This window comes from Malaclemys terrapin, chromosome 3, assembly GCF_027887155.1.
Source record: "Malaclemys terrapin pileata isolate rMalTer1 chromosome 3, rMalTer1.hap1, whole genome shotgun sequence".
NCBI classification, from domain to species: Eukaryota; Metazoa; Chordata; order Testudines; family Emydidae; genus Malaclemys; species Malaclemys terrapin.
In genome coordinates, this window is record NC_071507.1 from 81612979 (window position 1) to 81633204 (window position 20226).

The 20226-nt window shown below is 42.4% G+C and overlaps 1 protein-coding gene across 2 annotated transcripts; it reads left to right on the top strand.

Annotated features, from left to right (window-relative positions):
* The first annotated feature begins 7108 nt into the window (after positions 1 to 7108).
* On the top strand, positions 7109 to 17398 carry DLL1 (delta like canonical Notch ligand 1). Of its 2 annotated transcripts, XM_054024355.1 has the most exons (11): positions 7109 to 8535; positions 8870 to 9184; positions 10022 to 10082; positions 10371 to 10628; positions 13151 to 13211; positions 13695 to 13825; positions 13965 to 14134; positions 14246 to 14462; positions 15279 to 16071; positions 16189 to 16303; positions 16729 to 17398. In XM_054024355.1, the coding sequence occupies exons 1-11, from the start codon at positions 8476 to 8478 to the stop codon at positions 16732 to 16734; spliced, it is 2187 nt and encodes a 728-aa protein (XP_053880330.1). In that variant the 5' UTR covers positions 7109 to 8475; the 3' UTR covers positions 16735 to 17398. The 2 variants fall into 2 exon arrangements, with proteins under 2 accessions (XP_053880330.1, XP_053880332.1); XM_054024357.1 differs by lacking the exons at positions 7109 to 8535; positions 8870 to 9184 and adding an exon at positions 9467 to 9521 and having other exon boundaries at positions 16729 to 17396.
* Positions 17399 to 20226: the final 2828 nt, after the last annotated feature.

Consider the following 20226-nt stretch of genomic DNA (forward strand, 5'->3'; position numbering starts at 1 on the left):
AAGATGCTCACATAACCTACTCCAACCCATAGGCAACAGGTGCAAGCTTAAATAACTTCACATATTTTCAGGGGGGAAGAAGGGACTTTGGGGAACCGATTTCAGGATTAGATCAGATGTTATTGCCAGTGAAAAATTAAACAGAGTAGTGCTCAAGGGAGTAGAGATTAATATATTTAGTGACTCTGCATACACAAAGGCTTACCATTGTGGCTACGTCTGAATGACTGTGAATAGGATGGAACATATGCAGCCTGTCACCGCAGGTGCCCACATCTGTTCTTCTCCAGGCAGATGCTCACAGAAAAGGGGAGAGCATTTCCAAAAGCTCCGATCCGCCCAGTCCAAACCCATCCTCTTTTCACAATCACCTTCCGCAAAGTAGTTGCTCTCTCTCTCTCTCTCTCTCTCTCTCTCTGTGTGTGTGTGTGTGTGTGTGTGAGAGAGAGAGAGAGACTCGTAGAGAGATCCACAAAGAAAATAAAAATAACCTCATGGAAACTGGAGGAAGTTTTGAAAGTGCAAAGAAAACAAACCAACCAAAAAACCCCAAAGCATTAACAACCCCAAAGCATTATTACTTCCAGGTTTTGAAACTGCAGTATAAAACTGGCTGTATTACTAGGCCATACGTATAACAGGAAAAGACTATTCTCAACCTTAGTATAGTATAGTATAAATTGCTATAATTACAGTAATAAAGAAATAATGTATGAAGTTAATATTTGGAGTTTAAAATGTTAGGGCTTATGACAGTGAATAATTAAACTTGGAACATGGAAGAGGTCACTTTCCCTATAGTAGTGAGTGAACACAGATGACATTGTTACTAAAATTGGGCTACAGTGATGGGAATATTTAGATCCACTCTCTGAAAATTCATAACCAGTGAATAAATCATATTTTTCTAGCACATATTGAAACTAACCAGGAGCCACAATCTCTGGATTTCTTCATGTGCCAAGTAGACAGATTAGACTGAAGTAACTATGAGCTGGATTTTGCACTCTTTGCTCAAGCAAAAAACAAACAAACAACAAGAACAGAAGGTTTCCCTGACTCCCCCTCCATGAATTCAGCCACTATGATAGAAAAAGAGAATGGTCTTATCTAACTAAAATGTCTAGAATCACATTCATGTACCTACTGAAGTCGATGCCACTGGACATTCAGTATCCGGTCCATAATCATGACTTTAGGATTTAACACATTCTGTGACTTCACAAGGAGATCTATGGCAAATAAATCATTGATAGGAATCCTAACTTTGCTCCTTTTATTCACGCAGAACTCCCTTTCAAGTGAATGGGAGTGTTGCATGAGTAAGGAGAGCAAGATTTGTTCCAGTAAAAATGCTATTTCTATCAGAATTTGTTAAGTAATGATCGTGCTCATGAAGTCAAATGCGGAGCTAAAATGGAAAGGGAAAATATAAATTAAATTATTTTAATGGTTTGAGTCCACCCAAAAATAGCGCTAAAGCGATGACACTTGTAATGACCAAGTGTTTCTTGTACACTAGTTGATCTGTAACGAGATTTTGGTGCATACAGCCCGCCATTGGTATAATCAGAATAAAATGATCCTATCCGCAGTTCTTCCAACAAGATGAAACCATTTTCATATTTTTTTTATTTAAAGTAAGCTTTAGAGAGTAAAATAGATGAGATGTTTAGAGTTAATTAAAAAGAAGTAGGGAGAGGGAGGAGAAACGTTTAACCCTTTCCTCCTTCTTGTATTCTCTCGAAAGAAGAATTGGAGAACTATCCGATGGGTCAAACTTTAGAGTCTTTTACTTCGTCAAAACTCCCTATGATTTCCCGAGTAAGGACTGTAAAACTTGGGCCATTATTGATAAGTATAATAGGTCACATATAATGACTCAGGTTATCAAACTTGTGTGTAGAATCCTTTTACATAATTTCTAACCATTGACCCAGTCGTTTAAAATAGAAATAAAAAGAAAAGGCGCTAAGCAAAAACAAAACAAAACAAAACAAAACAAAAATCTAATTGAATTTCCAGAAAGAACCTGTGTCCATATTTGTCTTTCCCAGCAAAATTCTCTCTCATCTGATACTGAGTTATCATTAACAACTAAAATTGTTACTAAAATTGCATAAAATACATGGACACAAAGGAAAATGTAAGAGATGTATTCTATAAGATCATGTGTGTTTTATATAATTATGTTGGGATGCATATATAATATACACAGACGCCTTTCGGCACATTTTATATGTTATTTTTAATTTAGAAAGGCAATCTGACATCTAAGAACAATTATGAGATTCTGGAGTTTAGCCTCAGAAGATATGGAATGTGCAGCTATGCTCTCTCTCTCTCTCTCTCTCTTTCTCTCTCTCTCTCTCTCTCTCTCACACACACACACAGACACACACACACAGAGAGAGAGAGATGTTCGGAGCAGGTCACACTGGCTTCTCTTTTGGGGGGATCGATGGCAATCTGTTGGTGGGGGAGATGGGCCAGTCTATTGTCGTGCCTTTTTGTGTGTGTTTGGTTTTGTTCCTTCTATGGCCCGGAGGTATGTGTAATCCTGAGCACACCACATTTGCTAAATTTGCCCTAAGGAACCGGCAGATGTTCCCCTGGCAGACATCGGCACGCGACTGACCTCAACCCTTGCAAGAATATTCAACCAATAATCCTTGCCATTTTGAAATAACAGCAACAGCACGCACGCACACACACACACACACACACAAAGAATAGTCACCAACTTTCCTCACCACAGTTTCCCACAACCAAAATAGAGTCGGACACAAGCCAACAACCAAACAAACAGCCAGAGCCAAGGAAAAAGGTTTCCCCCCACGTTCAGTCAGTAAAACATATATAGGGGCCACTTTCGGATTTTCACAGGAAAGGGCTGAAGAGCAGCTGGCTGCAGTAATCTGATCTGGAGACAAAGGAATGCCCCGTCGGTTCTAGGATCACAGGTAAACACACAACCTTTGTTATGAAAATGAGGGGCTAGGAGAGGGCTAGAGCAGATGATTTGCGATTTGAAAAAGGGGGATGGGGGAAGAGGGGGAGAAGCCACCGAGCTGCTTATCTATCATCTGGCCTCTCTGTGTGCCAGCTGAGCCACGCGACTGCCCTTTCTTATTCTAATCAGCACATGCCTTTGCAACTTTCTACAAACCTTCATGCTAAACTTCTTAATCCCCCTCACACATAAAAACATGCGAATATCCAGCAGAAAATACAGAGCAATCATATTACCCCCATAACTGTTTTATTGTAATACATTCCCTTCTTCTCCTCCCCACCCTATTTTTTACACAGGACTGGGTTACAGGAAAAGCTTACATTACGTAACACTCAGGGGAAAAACAATCTTTTTCCCACACCAGCGTTTGGTCTGCCACTTCCTAGCGAGGAGGCGGCTGAGTTTCAGTTTTCCAGATCAGAAAAGTGTAGAAGGATAGATATAATACTCATTACGTCCTGATTGCCATATCAGAAAAAGTACCATCGAAGTGCGTTGAGGCCAGTGGTTTATGTGGGACTATTTTCAATCACATCCACTTACCCTTATCTCCGTTGCCATAAAGTATGAAGACGATCTTATGTTCTATTGCATCTGCTTCACCGCATCTAACCATTCTGGACCTTCAGATGCATTATAAATATACTTGGATATTAAATATTTCTGTGTATTAGCACGTCATCTGATATGTAGTATACATATCATCTACACACACTTAGGTAAATAATATTTACCCAATTAAAATATTATATCCAATCAGCTTCACATAACTACACACATACACGTATGCATGCATATGTCGACATGCACCATATGGCTATGCGTTATACATTTCTAGAAAAATACAAGCCAATAGCGGGTGAATAAGCAGTATCCTGTAGAAACTGATGCGTGTTACTAAGCCTAATTAATAGAAACCATGCAATGACTATGTCTATAATCTGGCATGGTTATAAATAAAAGATTATTTGACTGATTGGAAGTTTTCAGCTTTGTTGTTCTGTGGTTGGGCCGTAATTCTTTCAAGGGAAGAGGGAGCCTGTCATTACAGGATGCTATAAATTAAAATATACAGTTTTCAGCCCGCCTGAGACAATGCAAGATCCCAGCTCTAGAGAATTGTTTAACTATAAGGCTCAACCTTTTAGTCCTACATGTTTAAACCGAGTAAATGTATTCTGTTCTCTACCTTATTGAACTCTTTTTCTAATAGGTCATTGGAAAAAGCAAGATGCCTACACGAGATTCTCATGAATTAACAAAATCCCATTCGCAGGGAAATTTTCCCTTCCATCCCCATTGCTAACGTCTGGGATGTCTTCCGCTCCTTAATGAGTCCGACTTTGTACTGTATATTTGCTGAGTTATCAAAAAGTATTTAAAAGGGGGTTTCAGCATTTTCTTAACGAGGAAGGTGAGGATTTATTACCTCCCTCCAACCTCAGGACTTTGGCTGCTGTGGCCATGCCACCGATAGTCTGTTTAACATACTTCAACGTAAGCTGCCTCTGCATTTGGGGGGCTCTGGTTTGGGTATGTAAGTGTGAGAGGAGTATAGAGACATGCAGTTGGGAGTGAAAAAACGCCATTTGGTTAGGAGCAGATGGCTGGCTAGGGGGTTGATCGCGTCTAAAGGCGTGTCATCCCCCTTCAGCTCGAATCCCTAAGGGCTCCCCTTGTCTTTAAAATCAATGAAAATTAAAGTGCAGAGAAAGGATGAATAGTTAGACCTCGAGTCCCTCCTTTGTTCGTCCCAGCTACTGGTGGGCAGGAGTTAAACTACAACAGCCTCCTATAGAAACACTTAAGTTAAACAGTCTCCCCGTTAGCCCAGCATCTGAAAGAGAGAGGGAGAGGGGGGAAAAGAAGCAAAAAAGGAGCTTTCTGCTTGATTTCCCCAACACAGAATCGCGTGGCATAAATTAAGTTGGAAAAGAATAAGTGCATTGGGCAGGATTCTGATGGATTTTACGACGCCTTTCAGTTACGCTTTGCAGCAGTAATCGAGAAATCTGTGCCACGTCAATTTAACAAATACTTGATACTGAAGGGTGATGTTAAAGATTCGGGGCAAGTTTTGTGTGTGTGTAGGTTTAAGCCCTTGCGCGTGTAACTTTTTATTTACAGTTTTTTAAACAGCGATGCAAATGAGAGAACTTTCTATCTCTCCCAGATTAAAAGATTTGTGGTGATATATCACTTCTAACCTCAGTCTACAGACGACCTCAACTTTAAACATATTTTCCCCTCTCACGTGCCCAGAAAACCTATATGAACCAGATTTGCTTTCCTAAGGAAAAGAGGCTGCAGCAAAGTTTCAGAAGCAGTGGCAAGCCATTAAAAAAGATATTGACGCTAGGTGGCAAGAGTAATTTACAAGTTAAATCTAGCGCTTGCTCTTCAATATCTTCTGTTAACATATCCACATGTTCCTTACTTAAAGGAGGTGAAAGTGTAGGTGGATTTTTACTCTTTAGGCATGAACATGCTTAATGGGTCCGATCCGGCCGTCTTTACTCAGGCAAAATTCCCATTGGTGTTAATAGGAGACTGCAGGATGAGATCCTACGTTTAAAAATGGTTATCCCAGAAGTACCTGTAGTTTAAAAGCAAACATTCCTGTGCACATAAGATTTTATTATCGGGGAGGGGAGGGGGAATATTTGGGTATAAATTATACTTTTGACCAAAAATATATTTAAACAAAGGAGATTTAAAAGGTGAAAGGTTGCGAATATTTTGACACTTGTTTAAATGACACGGATACTTGGAAAGTTTGGGTGCCAGCAGAGGAAAAAAAGGCTATGCTGCACTGGGAAGTATACAGTTACAGTCGTGTAATAGCCAGGATGTGCTAGGCTGAATGCATTCATTAGTGATTTTCTTTTAATTGGTATTAACCAGTGATTTTACTTTAAGAAGTGTTTGAGAATTTTTTCCAGTGCATTGTAAGATAATTTGTGATCAAGACATCTGCTTCAATGAAAGTCACATTTTGCCATGCAAATGCACGTTTCAACCCAATAAAGTAGCCATAATAAGGCTTTTAGCACGGCATACCTACAGTGAGGTTATTGTAGCCAAATCCTCTCCTTTGCACACAAGCTTAATCTGTGCTGAAATGCTGTGTTACAATTAAAATGACATTTACACAGACAGTTACACCTTGCATCCTAATGAATCCGCCTGCGCCTATCTAGGTGCTTGAAAAGGGCCCAAAACAAAGTGAAAACCCATCTCCAAGTTATATCCCAAAGTCGCCTGCAAACTTTTTATCTTCCACTTTCAGCCATAATTAAGAAATCTCGCAATGAGAGGCCCTCCCCCCACCAGTAAACTCCTGGCCTTGTTTTTAAAATCGGAACAAAAGTTCTAGTGTCCGATGGATGTGTAAAAAAATAAGAAGTTGGCTGTTGGTGTAAAGTTGTTGTTTTTTTAATATGGGGGGGGGGATGTTGCTGGACGGGATTTCTTTAAAAAAAATGTGCGGACATTGTTGTAGAGGCAGTAGCGTGCGCCGAGGGGAGCTCTTTCTCTCCCTTGCATTGTGCAGAGAGCAGGTGCTGTCTACATTACCATACAGCTGAGAGCACAAAGAGCCAACTGATTCAGCCCTCACACAATAACAAACTGCCTTAATGACAGCCACGCGAACGACACACACCAAACTCACTTTTTACTAAGCTGAAGGAGGGGAAAAAAGGGAGAGAGGTTGATGAGGAGGCTGATAATAATAATATAGGGATATGGGACTCAAATGGGCTTTGCTAACTGCTTCTTTCAGCACTTCGCAAACCATTCTCAGCGAGGATATATATATATATATATGTATGTAAAAGCCCAAATGTTTGCCCACCCCCTGAAACTTAACACATGGCTCTTCCCAGTTTTTCTTCGCTACGAAAATATCTATAGTGTATCCAGGATAATGATCAGTCTGTAAGCATCCTGCCCCTTCCAGCTTGCAAACTTTGAAACACCAGATTCTCTCCCCCTGCCCCGGCTACTCCCCGAATGTAGCCTGGTTTTAAGAAACCGGAAGGAGAACACCAAAGCCCTTCTCTGGTCCCACAAATATATTCGTGACCTTTTTCTTTTTTTAAATGATCCAGCTTATACCATGGGGAAGATGGTGTGAATTTAAAGGGATCAGATTTCTCCTGTGTGTCAAGCTGACCCCCGCCCTCCCCCTTTAAGCTAAAGGATATCTCTGGAAATGTACATTATCACCCACAACTTACTTTTTGGGGGCACAGTGGTGCTTTACACATTTCAAGAGGTAATTATAGATCTCAATGCTTGGAGCTCGTTTTCTTGCTGGGGTGTGTTGCTCTCTCCCTTTCTGTGCATGTTGCGAGAGGGTGTTACCATCTCCCCAGAGCAGAAGGGGGATTCTTGCGGTTACCAAATTTGCAGGAATGTAAATGAGCGCGTTTGGTGAGAGCAGGAGGGGAAAGGGGTAAAGGAGGAGGAGGAGGATTGCACATTTTACAGCTCACTGACCATTTGGCGATCCATTGAGAGGACGGTTTGGAAAAGTGGCTCCTTTGTGACAGCTCTAGCCAGATTGGGGGGCTGCTCATTTGCATCTCATTAGCCATGCAGGCGGCCGGCGGGATATAAGGGAGGCAGGCGCCTGATGAGAGGCAGATCCATAGTGCTTTACATTCGGAGAGAGGCACAGCAAAGATCACACACACGCAAGGAGAGACCCAGGAGCACACACAGGCGCGCTCAGTTCGCTTCCATTAAGACATTATCTGATTAGTATTATTATTGTTGGTTTTGGCTTGGATCCCTTAAAAAAAGACCACAAGAAATAACGAGACCGATCTTTGCATCTTGCGAGAAGGGGATAAGAGTCCAACGTGATCTGCAAATTGCTGCTGCTGTTTGACACTTCCCAGTCCCTGATCTGCGAGGGGCCAGCTCCACACACGCAGATAAAACACAAACCCCCTCTCTCGCTCTGCTCATTTGAAGGCAACGGGAATTATCGCTTCCTCCTCCTAGTCTACAGGGATTTCCAGATCGCTGATTTTTAATCTTCCACGGGAAGCCTTTATTCTGCCTCCTTTGGGAATTAAGTGGCTTTTTTCTTCTTCTCCGTTTTGGCTGGTGGGGGAAGAAGCTTTAGGCGAAAGGAGAAAAATCGTGGCTTGGAAGAGAAAGAGAGGAAAAAGTTGTTTAGAATATCAGTCTTAAAAACAGTCTGTCCCCCTTTTTTGCCAGCCAGAAGAGCTGTCAGTTCCCCAAAAGGCGTCCCTAAAAGCATCACCAGAAAAGAGTGAGAGAAAGAGAGAGAGAGACTCTTGAAAGAGGTAAACTTTAACACCAACTCCACTGGGACAAGAGGCTTCTCCTGCCCAGCCCAGGCTTCTTGAGAGACGTTTTTTTTTTTGCCTGTGAAAGAAAGAAAGGAAAGAAAAGGGACAAGAAGAAAAACCCTACTCTCCAAAATGGGAGGTCAGTCCATGCTGACTCTTGCCATCCTCTCTGTGCTGCTTTGCCATTGCCAGGTAAGTGGATCTTGGGGTCTGTATTCCGGGCGCTGTTCAGTGCAACTGCTAATATCAACTGCCAAGCTAACCAGTGGGGTGGGGGCCCTCTGGAAACCTGGGAGGGATGCTGCAAAGACTGGCAAACTGTTGAGCCTCCTCTCTGGCGGAGGCTTGTCTCCCAGCCCCAGGGGGAGCTGGCCCTGGCTCGGGGCGCGTGTTTCCTAAGGGAGCGGAGCCGGAGCGTGTGGGGTCTGCGGGCTTGCCCCAGCAGGGCAGCGGCTGCACCCGCTTTGATGCCCCCCCCCCCCCGGTTGGCGAGCGCCTTTTGAATGGCTCCTCTTGTCCCCCGCAGGTGCGGTGCTCCGGGGTGTTCGAGCTGAAGCTGCAGGAGTTTGTCAATAAGAAGGGGCTGCTGGGGAATCGCAACTGCTGCCGCGCGGGGAGCGGCGGCCCTGGCGCCGGGTTGCAGCAGTGCGACTGCAAGACCTTCTTCCGCGTGTGCCTCAAGCACTATCAGGCCAGCGTGTCCCCCGAGCCGCCCTGCACCTACGGCAGCGCCATCACCCCGGTGCTGGGAGCCAACTCCTTCAGCGTGCCCGACAGCGCCGGCGGCGCCGAGCCCGCCTTCAGCAACCCCATCCGCTTCCCCTTCGGCTTCACCTGGCCCGTAAGTTCCACCCCGGGCGGCTCCCGCGCCGGCCCCGCCACGGACCAGGGGCTGCGCGAGCGCCAGGGACCGGGGAGCGCGGAGCAGCGCGCGGGGGGTGGCTAAGAGTCTGTGGCCAAAGGACGGGCTGGGCTGGGTGCGTCACAGCAGCACAGGGGGGGCTCAGGGGCGGGGTGCCCTGAGCACAGGGAGCGGGCTGGGGGGTGGGGGTGATGGCAGGAGGTACTGACTGCCTCTGGACAGCCGGTCGGAGGGAGACTCATGCTGCAGCGAGCTTGTGTCTTGCTATGGAACCGGCGAGCCGGTTAGATGAATGGACGGCGGTGGGAGCCGTAGGGTGTGTTTGATTTTCTGCGGTTCCCTCGCTCCTGTCCCTGGCCAACACAAGTATGGTCCCACCAGTGTGGGGAAGTCCTGATTCTCCCCCCTTCCCACCCCCCTTGCCCACTTCTGTGCCCGGAGCAGGCTGTAGAAATTGTCAGCCCTGCGTGAAATTCCCAAAGGATCTTCCAGTCATCCTCCCAATGTGTGAAACTGGGGAAATTAAGTGCGAAGATTAATGGCAACTGCCCTCACATCCTACCCGCTGCCTCCCTGACCCCCCTTTTTTACACCATATCCTGTACTAACTGGCTGAAAAAACAGGCCAGGAAACAACTCTTCAAAAAGCTCTTCCAATCCCTTGAGAAAAGTGAAAACAGGCTGGAGTGAGGGATTAGAGGGTTTCACTGACTGGGCACATATATTTCTGGGGCTGCTGCTGCTGCCTGTGATCACATTTTTTTGCTGACTTTTGATTCTCATTTTGTGCGCATTTTTTTTATTTTAATTTTCCAGGGCACTTTCTCTCTCATCATTGAGGCTCTTCATACAGATTCTCCCGATGACCTCAACACAGGTAAATACCCTGGTGCAAATCCAGGATTAAATCCAAACCTGCTACTTCTCAGGCTCACTTTCCTTACTTTCTCAGTTAATGTAGCCTCTCCCTGCCCTTTCTCACTCTACTGTTCTTCATAAGAATGTTATAAGAAAGAGAGCCCTGTCAGCACATGGCTTTAACATTTCTGCACTTACAATTCTCCCCTCCTGTGAACTCCTCTAGGTAATCTATTGCAGTTATTCCCATTGCACCCTCGTGACTCACAGTTAGTTAATTGCATTTCTTCCTTCCCTCTCCTTGCAGAGAACCCAGAGCGCCTTATCAGTCGGCTGGCCACACAGAGGCATTTGACAGTGGGGGAGGAGTGGTCCCAGGACCTGCACAGCAGTGTCCGCACTGACCTCAAGTACTCCTACCGCTTTGTGTGTGATGAACACTACTATGGAGAGGGCTGCTCTGTCTTCTGCCGGCCCAGGGATGATGCCTTTGGCCACTTCACTTGCGGAGAGCGTGGAGAGAAGGTCTGCAACCCAGGCTGGAAGGGACAGTACTGCACCGATCGTGAGTGTCCACAAAGAAAGACTATTGAATTTCTCCTGGCTACAGTCACATGCATTATGATGCCCACTGAAGTCAATGGAAGACATTCCATTGATTTCACTGTGCATTGGTTCAGGTCCCAGATGAGAATAAAAACCAAGGAAGAAGGAATATATGATGGTATGGTGCTGCTATGTAAAGGTTTTATTGGCATGAGCCATGGGATGACCTCATTACTCAGAAGTACCAAAACCATAAGTGAGTAATCTGAAATGATCCAATCTTACACCAATGACATCTTGATGCCATATTACACCATCACATATTTTGTTTATACCAAACATTGTATAGAAAAGTTATTCTAGAAATGTTTTAGGAAGTTTAAAAGAAAACATATGTGGGCTATTTATGGTATCCTTCTACCAGGAAGCCAGGGTATCTTCAAGCCATGAGTCAAGAGGTACAGTCCTTAGAAAGAGGAATTATAACTAATAGAACTTCTACAATGCTGAAGTAGCTTATCCATCAATCATAAAGTCAAGACTGTATGGTTTGATATCGTGCAACCTTGTAACCTAATAGGGCTCAAAACAAGTGCTGTCACCCATTGGAAAGGAGGAGTCCAAGATGCTCTCTAGAGATATAAAGAACATATTTCTAATCCTGTCAGATCATGATATACTGGATCATAAGCCTGAGGGCTGGTTGAGGCTGAACATTGCCCTGTACCCCAGATCAGTGTAATTTGGGAGGAGAGAAAAACACATTTATGGGAAACAATGAAACATTACGGAGGCAGGTTGTGTTTTTGTTTTGTGTTGCATGAAGGACTGTAAGCTTTAAATGAGGGCTAAGCTTGACCCTGCTGGCAGGTTTGGAATGTTAGAAGTAGCCCTGGCAGAGATGGAGCAGATTGCAGCTGAGGTGGTCAAAGAAGTCAGATACATTGAAGATAAATTTAGTGCACATCCCCACTCTACTACACTCTAGTATATACTAATATTCTAATTTGTGTGTATGTCTATAATAATATATTGGCAGATAACTCACCATCTGAATCCCCCCCTCCAAACCTCACAAATCAGGATGAGTAACAGGAAGAAAACAATTTGGATGTGGTAGGGTGCAAGACAGCCTATCTGTTTGCCTTGTTAAAAAAAAAATGAGCTAAATTGTGAATTCAGATGGACTGATATTAAACAGTATCAGTTTATTGTTAGTGTTAGGGACTAGTAAGGTGATTACAGCCCTATGTGGCACAATTTTGCATAGTAAACTGGGGACTTGAATTTCCCCTGGTAAGGCTTTAAATGGTTGTAGTGCCCCTGGATTAAAGGTTTCTATTGCAAAAGGGTTAGGGGGTGGAGGGAGAGGAAACATTTCGTTGATGAACTGTTTAGGGATGTCAGCACCTTTTGATATTTGTATATTGCTGCTTCTTCAGTAACCAAGCGGATTATTTCCCCTCTTTTCTGAATCATTGTGTATGCATGCTGTACAGTCTACTCAGTGTCTTATGAAAAATCAGCTAAAATATATGAAATAACATATTTATTAGGCTGCAGTGTGTGTGTGTTTGTGCAAAAAGAATGTTTTCTGGTTAGCAAGTGAGGTTTCCAGGCTCCAGTTTGCTTCCCTTATACCCCTTTTCATCTCCTTTCATTCCAGTTTTGAGACAATCTGATTATCAGCACTGCCTTTCTCTTTCTTTCTTTCTTTCTTTCTTTCTTTCTTTCTTTCTTTCTTTCTTTCTTTCTTTCGCATGTCATTGTCTCCAGCTAGCTTTGTTGAATTAAAACTTTGCAGTGCCTGCTTAATGAGTTCCATAACCAGGCGAAATAATGAGCAGAAGTCTCTTTTTCCCCCACCCTCCCTCCTTCTGGCCTGCTTACCTCTTTACTATGTTTGTGCCCACCCGCCCCCTTTTTTGCAGGGGGGAGGAAGAACTTTAGACTTATTTATTTGAATAAGAAAAAAAGTTTTTGCAGAGAAATCACGCGCGTGCCATAGATTAGATCTGGGCAGGGATAGGCTGCTGGGGAAGCATGTCTTAGCCCCGATTGGCTGCAAGGGGTTGGGGGTATTGTTGCAGTGGGGCAGCTGCTGGGAGAGAATAGACAATAGAGCAGCTGTCCTGGACTGGCACCCTGCACACCAGCTGTCCACTCTTATCTACACACACACTTTCTGGGGATATTAAGAGGTGGAGCTGTGTGCATAGAATTGGAAAAAAGGACTTCTGACCCTCACTGGGAAGGAAAGGGGGGTGAGGGGCTGTAGGGAAGAGAGCAATTGTGAGTCCTCTTTTGTCTGTGTGCAACTGTATTAAGAAGAATGCTCATCCCTAGTGATAAGTAAAGTACCCAGTTACTAAGCAAGATCAATACTCCACCAGCCTTCAGAGATTAACTCAGCTGCTATTAACTGACTGAACTAGTGAAAGAGGGTTTGTCCCAACCCAGAAGACACTTCAAAACTGTATTTTCAGAAGGGATGTATTTGACCCTGGAGCTTATGTATCTATATATTTTATTTGTCTGCAGCAATTTGCTTGCCTGGATGTGATGAACAACATGGGTTTTGTGACAAACCTGGAGAATGCAAGTAAGTTTTCAGAGGTTTTTCTTTTTTTTTTTTTTTGGTCCGTAATGTCAAATTGATGCTCTAGACTTAGATAAGACATTTGTCATTTGAGGGTTAGTTTAAGTGTTTTTCTTCATAGGAGATGGTAACCTGAGAAATCCAGATAATACCAGATCAAAGTATTAATCTAGAAGTCAAACATGAGTGTCATTAATATTAACTTAATGAGTTTACAGTAGTATATGTAAGGTTAGCTGTTTGTTATGATAGTAAACAAAATAAGTATCTAGAACAATAGCTTTGTTTAAGGTAATGAAAGAGGTAGCTGGGACTGATGAAAACTGATGCTACAGTTAGACTCAGTGACTTTCCCACATGAAGGATCACGGAAGGCTTTTTAGGAAACTTGATTCCTGGTTTTTGCTTCAGTGTGTTTGCAGAGTTTGAGATAGGATTTCTAACTGTTGGAAGTACAAATCTGACAATCCTTTGTTTGTTTTTCAGATGTAGGGTTGGGTGGCAAGGCCGTTATTGTGATGAGTGCATCCGATACCCAGGTTGCCTTCATGGTACCTGTCAACAACCGTGGCAATGCAACTGTCAGGAAGGCTGGGGTGGCCTTTTCTGTAACCAAGGTAAGTTCTTGATCATTGCGTATGATTGTCTTTTAGAAAATAACAGCATTTTCTAGAGTACCCCTCATTCAAGCCATGCAACAGTTGCAAACTAGCACATATCTTTATGGATCTGTCTCTCCTTTTAAATCTTTTTCAGATCTTAATTACTGTACCCATCATAAGCCTTGCAAGAATGGTGCCACTTGCACCAATACTGGCCAGGGAAGCTACACTTGTTCTTGCCGTCCTGGGTACACTGGTTCCAACTGTGAGATTGAAATCAACGAATGTGATGCCAACCCCTGCAAGAATGGTGGAAGCTGCACCGTAAGTTAAAGGAGTTAATGATATTTTAAACATCTGATCAACTAAAGACAGTTTTACAATCATTTTGATTTTTAAATTACTTAAATTGAATAAAACTTTTCTTTTCGACAGGATCTTGAAAACAGCTATTCCTGTACCTGTCCACCTGGCTTCTATGGTAAAAACTGTGAGCTGAGTGCTATGACTTGTGCTGATGGCCCATGCTTCAATGGAGGGCGATGCACAGACAACCCTGATGGTGGATACAGCTGTCGCTGCCCATTGGGTTACTCTGGGTTTAACTGTGAAAAGAAAATTGATTATTGCAGCTCCAGTCCTTGTGCTAATGGTAAGGCAAACTATATACCTTTGTCTCTTAAAGGGACACTGTCATGTAGTTGAGGGTTTGTATAAAAATAAAATTACAAATCATAGGCCAGGTCAATCCATTGTTTTTAATCAGAACTCCCCGTCGAGTTGTGCCATTAGTTTTTATCTAGAACTCTTCCATTGACTAAACTGAGGAGTTCTGCTTAAAAGTTGATGGCATGATATGGCTCCACAGTATAAATAGTATTGTCTTTCAATATGACTTGGATCTGGCATTTGGCCTTCTTGTGCCTCAGGTTCCACATTTGTAAAAAATGAGGATAGCAATACTTTAAAAATGCCTTTGTAAAATTGTTTTGAGCTCTATGGATGAAATGTGCCATCAAAATGCTAAACATTTTTATTATTTAGCAGTAGTAAAGCTGTTTTTGTTTTAAAAAAAGTGTTTTTTTAAAATATTCCTCCACATTGGTTGCAGTCCAAACTCTGCAACATTGTGCCAATTCATGAAAACCAAGGTGTGAAATTGATTCAGTCTAGTTTCACCGATGAAGCTGAGTAAAACACAAAAAAAGTAAACAGAATAAGTGGTGAAAAATAAATAAGGTTTAGAAAATTAATAAAAGTTTTGCTACTGGTAACAGAGGTAAAAACTGTAAGAGTGAGCTAGGATGTTCAGAAATGGTGTCCTAATTCCATATTTGTCTCTAGGCATCCATTTTTTTTAAAGTCTTGGCCTTGATTTTCATCATTTTAAGTACATTGTGAAGCTGAAGAGTTGTTACTTGATATTATAAAAACACTTACCTATTATTTGTCATATTTAATATTACAGGAGCCCAGTGTGTTGATCTTGGAAATTCCTACATATGCCAATGCCAGGCTGGTTTTACTGGAAGACACTGTGATGATAATTTGGATGACTGTGCCTCCTTTCCTTGTTTGAATGGTGGAACCTGCCAAGATGGAATTAATGACTATTCTTGCACCTGTCCCCCAGGATACAATGGAAAGAACTGTAGTGCTCCAGTCAGCAAATGTGAACACAACCCTTGTCACAATGGGGCTACTTGCCATGAAAGAAACAATCGTTATGTGTGTGAGTGTGCTCGGGGATATGGTGGACTCAACTGCCAGTTTTTGCTCCCTGAACAGCCTCAGGGACCTGTAATTGTTGACTTCACTGAGAAGTACACTGAAGGTCAGAATGCACAGTTTCCTTGGATTGCAGTATGTGCTGGGATTATTCTGGTCCTGATGCTATTGCTGGGGTGCGCTGCTATTGTTGTCTGTGTCAGACTCAAAATGCAAAAGAGGCACCATCAGCCTGATGCATGCAGGAGTGAAACAGAGACCATGAACAACTTGGCCAACTGCCAACGCGAAAAGGACATTTCAATAAGTGTCATTGGTGCCACTCAGATTAAAAACACAAATAAGAAAATAGACTTTCACAGTGATAACTCTGATAAAAATGGCTACAAAGTTAGATACCCATCAGTGGATTACAATTTGGTGCATGAACTTAAGAATGAGGACTCTGTTAAAGAGGAACACAGCAAATGCGAAGCCAAGTGTGAAACATACGATTCAGAGGCAGAGGAGAAAAGTGCAGTACCACTAAAGAGGTACAGTTCAGATAACAGCTCTGGGGCAACAGTTTACTGTAAAGGGTGTATATGTTTCCTAGTTGGTACTAGTAGCAGCCATCTGATTTTTGTTGTTGTTGGTTTTATCTTCAATAGTGATACTTCTGAAAGAAAACGACCAGAATCAGTATATTCCACTTCAAAGGACACAAAGTACCAGTCGGTGTATGTCATATCAGAAGAGAAAGATGAATGCATCATAGCAACTGAGGTTAGTACAGTGCCTAATGGTTGTAAAAGAAAATAAAAATAATTGAGCCAGATCTTGAGCTAGTGTAGATCAGCACAGCTCCGTTGCCTTTAATGGAGCTATACCAATTTACACTCGGTGAGATCTGGCCCTGTGGGTTTATTTTCGCGTGGAGGTTGTAAAACTGATAACTTTTTTTAAGATAAAGCCTAATCCTGCAAATGAATCGCTTCAGTGGGAGTTCCACACACAGAGAGCTTGCAGGATTGGGACACAGCTGCAGTATAATTTTAATTTATGAGTCATCCCTTATTTGTGGAGTCTCTTCTGCCCTAGCACACCGATGAACTCCTTGATCTCTGTCCATCTCTTAATCACTGAGATCCTCTATATGTTTTACTAAACTCTGCTTCTCTCTGTTCTTGGCTTCTCTCAACTCTCTACAGGTGTAAAACGGAAGTGATATGGCAAAGTTGTTGTTCAAACAATTTCAAAGGAGATATGCCCCAATGAATGCTGCTGAAAGAGGAAAGGGAGATAGATTCCTTCACTGACTGCTGCTGAGAAACTAAATTCAGGCTGAGCTGGTTCTCTACTGAAGTTAGCAAAGTGACTGCAAAAAAACAAGATGGACACTAGGCAAGGATCTGTGTTCAAGAATAACTGTTGCACTGCCTTTATGAATTTTATCATTGCACTATGGTCAGTTGCTTTTCTATATATATTTAAATGAAGGGACTTAATTACTACATAAGAAGCATGCACTGTGTGAAGTGTATATTTTGGATTCTTACGAGCCAGTCTTTTCTTGAATTAGAGACACAAACACTGCCTTTAATGTCTTTTTTGATACTAAAATGTGTTTTTACTAGGTGAAAAAAAGTGTGTTATTTTTTTGAATCTGTAAAAATATTTTCATGATAATTGTAAAGCTTGAGTATTTTGTGATGTTCATTTTTTTATAATTTAATTTTTTTGGTAAATATGTACAAAGGCACTTCGGGTCTATGTGACTATATTTTTTGTATATAAATGTATTTATGGAATATTGTGCAAATGTTATTTGAGTTTTTTTTACTGTTTTGTTAATGAAGAAATTCATTTTTAAAATATTTTTCCAAAATAAATATTATTAATGATAACGAAAAAGATATCTTTACTTTCCAAAAAAATGTATGATCCAATTTTGCCATCAATGGCCAATCAAAGATCTGACATACTTCTGTAGGCGATTAGGGGGACCAGGGATAGGACTCAAAGTTGCAAGAAAGGATGGAAAAGAACTTCTCTGATATAAATACCTCCTTACACTTTTCATTCCCTCTTACCTTTCTGAATGATTGACCTTTGAGGTTGACACAACATATGCTTGTCTTACCTCAAAAGTGAACTTCTGTGGAAAGTCTGAGTAATATCTGTACAGTCATTTTGTAGTGTATATAAACAAATACCATATAATTCTCTTATAAGGATCAATTCAAGCATCCTCCTGTTCGATACATGGAACCTTTAAGGACTCAGGCTGTTATTTCTTACATCCCCAAATTCTCCTTGGAATCAATGGGAATTTTGGGTGCACCAGACATGCCAGAATGGGCATCTGTGGCCAAATCCTTCATGTGTAGCCATAAAAAGTGAGCTTCACAAATTAAACCTGAATAAAAGCAAAACGTTCCTCTTAGGCTAGGTCTACACTACCCGCCTGAATCGGCGGGTAGAAATCGACCTCTCGGGGATCGATTTATCGCGTCCCGTTGGGACGCAACAATCGATCCCCGAATCGGCGCTCTTACTCCACCAGCGGAGGTGGGAGTAAGCGCCGCCGACAGAAAGCCGCAGAAGTCGATTTTGCCGCCGTCCTCACAGCGGGGTAAGTCGGCTGTGATACGTCGAATTCAGCTACGCTATTCACGTAGCTGAATTTGCGTATCTTAAATCGACTCCCGCCTGTAGTGTAGATGTACCCTTAAGAATAAGAGGGCGTTCTATTAGGCATATGAGACTAAATTGATTGATGGTATAAGTGATTGCAACTCCAATGACTTTAATGTATATCTATCTATCAAATCTATTACTGTTTCAAAATACATGCACTATACTTATCTCTATGATATCTGAGCACAATGGAGTCAAACCCCCATTGTGCCAGTGGTGAATTTGGCCTTTAATGCCAAGGCAGCTTAACTGAGTTACAGTTTATACTAACTGGCATGCCTGCAAGCTGCAATGCGCTTTTGAAAACTCTAAGAAATCATTTCCATTCTGATCTTTTATAACAGACTGTGGCTGATCATTACTGGCCTGATTCAAAATCCACTGAAGACAATGGAGATACTCCCATTGACTTCAATGGGATCGGATCAGGCCCTATTAGCAAAGAAGAACATGTGCAGAACACAAATAGTCAATGTATCATTGCAAGTGGTGATCTGTAACACTAAATTATGAAGCCTCCTCCTCAAACCTATCATTAAATGAGATACTTTGACTTAACTTCAAGTGGATTGATTCCCACATATAATCCATTTAATTGGAGATTTTCCTGAGATGAGTAATATACCACAACAGAAAAGCAGTCTGCAAATGTCAGTGTGAGGAACATGGCTTCTAAATAAGCAATAACATACATGGAACTCTGCTAATGACAAAATTAATCTGTTATTAATTTGACCCACCATTGACTGAATGTATGGAGAGAGGCTGGCTTGAGGCAGTGTAGTCTCATGGCTCAGACATTAAACTAGCAATTAGAAAACCTGGGTTCTAGTCACAGCTGTCCTGTAAAATCTTGGGCCAGTCACTTCACCTCTCTGTGCCTCTGTTTCCCTTCCCACCCTAAGATTTTGGGGATGGGAATTGTCTCTCATTGTGGGTTTGTACAGCACCGAACACACTGAGGGCAGGGGCCCCAACTGTTGGGGCCTCTAGGTGCTACCTTAATACCAATAGTAATAATGAATGAATGCTCACAAAAAGAAGTGTCATTATTTCTTACCATCATTGCTGGTGGAGTGATAAACCATACATCCTTAAAGATAACGGGAGGCTGACGAGAATTATTTTAATGTATCTTTATGTGCCCTATTGATAAAACATAAGGCTCCTTTTCCAGAAAGTGGGAGAAACCTTCTCTCCACTAGGGGTTCAAAGGGTCCACTTCTGCCTACAAGGTGAGAGGCACAGGCTCAAGGGTGCAGTGTAGCTAGAACACCTGGGAATTCAGGGCCTGATCCAATGCCCATTGAAATTGCTTGAAATTGATTTTAATATGGCATTGAATCAGGACCCTCCTTAATCAGCATATCGACTGATCTGCCTCCATCTGCATGGGGCCTATGGACCACAACAACATAAAGCTGCTCCCGCCAGGTGACAAAGCCTAAAGGAGAGATCAGTGGAAGCAAGTTTAACTGCCCTCTCTCAGGGTTAATCTCCTCTGGGGGATTAGTTAGTGCAGGAAGGTATATTTTACTTTATGTACCAGCTTGGGTGACTCTAGATGCAATTTCTTTATGAGACATGGTGATTTTCAGGGGCCTCACCCGTCTACATGTTTAATAGGTTTAGTATTAATAAGTACTGTTCAAAAGTGAAGGGCACTGACACAATATGAAATAATTAGCAGAGAAGTATGCACCACCTTGTTAGTTTAAGGAATTTTGTAAACAGTGAGCATCAACAGCAATAGAAAATATATTAAGTCTTGGGCATGGAGAGTGTGTCCTAGTTTTAATTGCAAAAAATAGTTTTAAAAGTTGTTTTAAAGAGGTATTGTGTTTACGTTGCACACAGGGAGGGAGGATGGTCTGGGCGTCAGGAAACTGGGGTTCTATTCCTGGCTCTACCACAGACTTCATGTGTAACCTTGGGAGGGGAAGGATGGTCGTGTGGTTAAGGGACTGCAGTGAGATTCAGAAGAACTGCATTCTATTTCCAGCTCTCCC

What these genes read in the sequence shown, in the direction of transcription:
- DLL1 (XM_054024355.1), top strand. Translation starts at nt 8,476, where the DNA reads ATGGGAGGTCAGTCCATGCTGACTCTTGCCATCCTCTCTGTGCTGCTT. An exon ending in GGGACAGTACTGCACCGATC is followed by an intron (nt 10,629 to 13,150) that starts GTGAGTGTCCAC and finishes ATTTGTCTGCAG; the next exon opens with CAATTTGCTTGCCTGGATGT. An exon ending in TGGCCTTTTCTGTAACCAAG is followed by an intron (nt 13,826 to 13,964) that starts GTAAGTTCTTGA and finishes AATCTTTTTCAG; the next exon opens with ATCTTAATTACTGTACCCAT.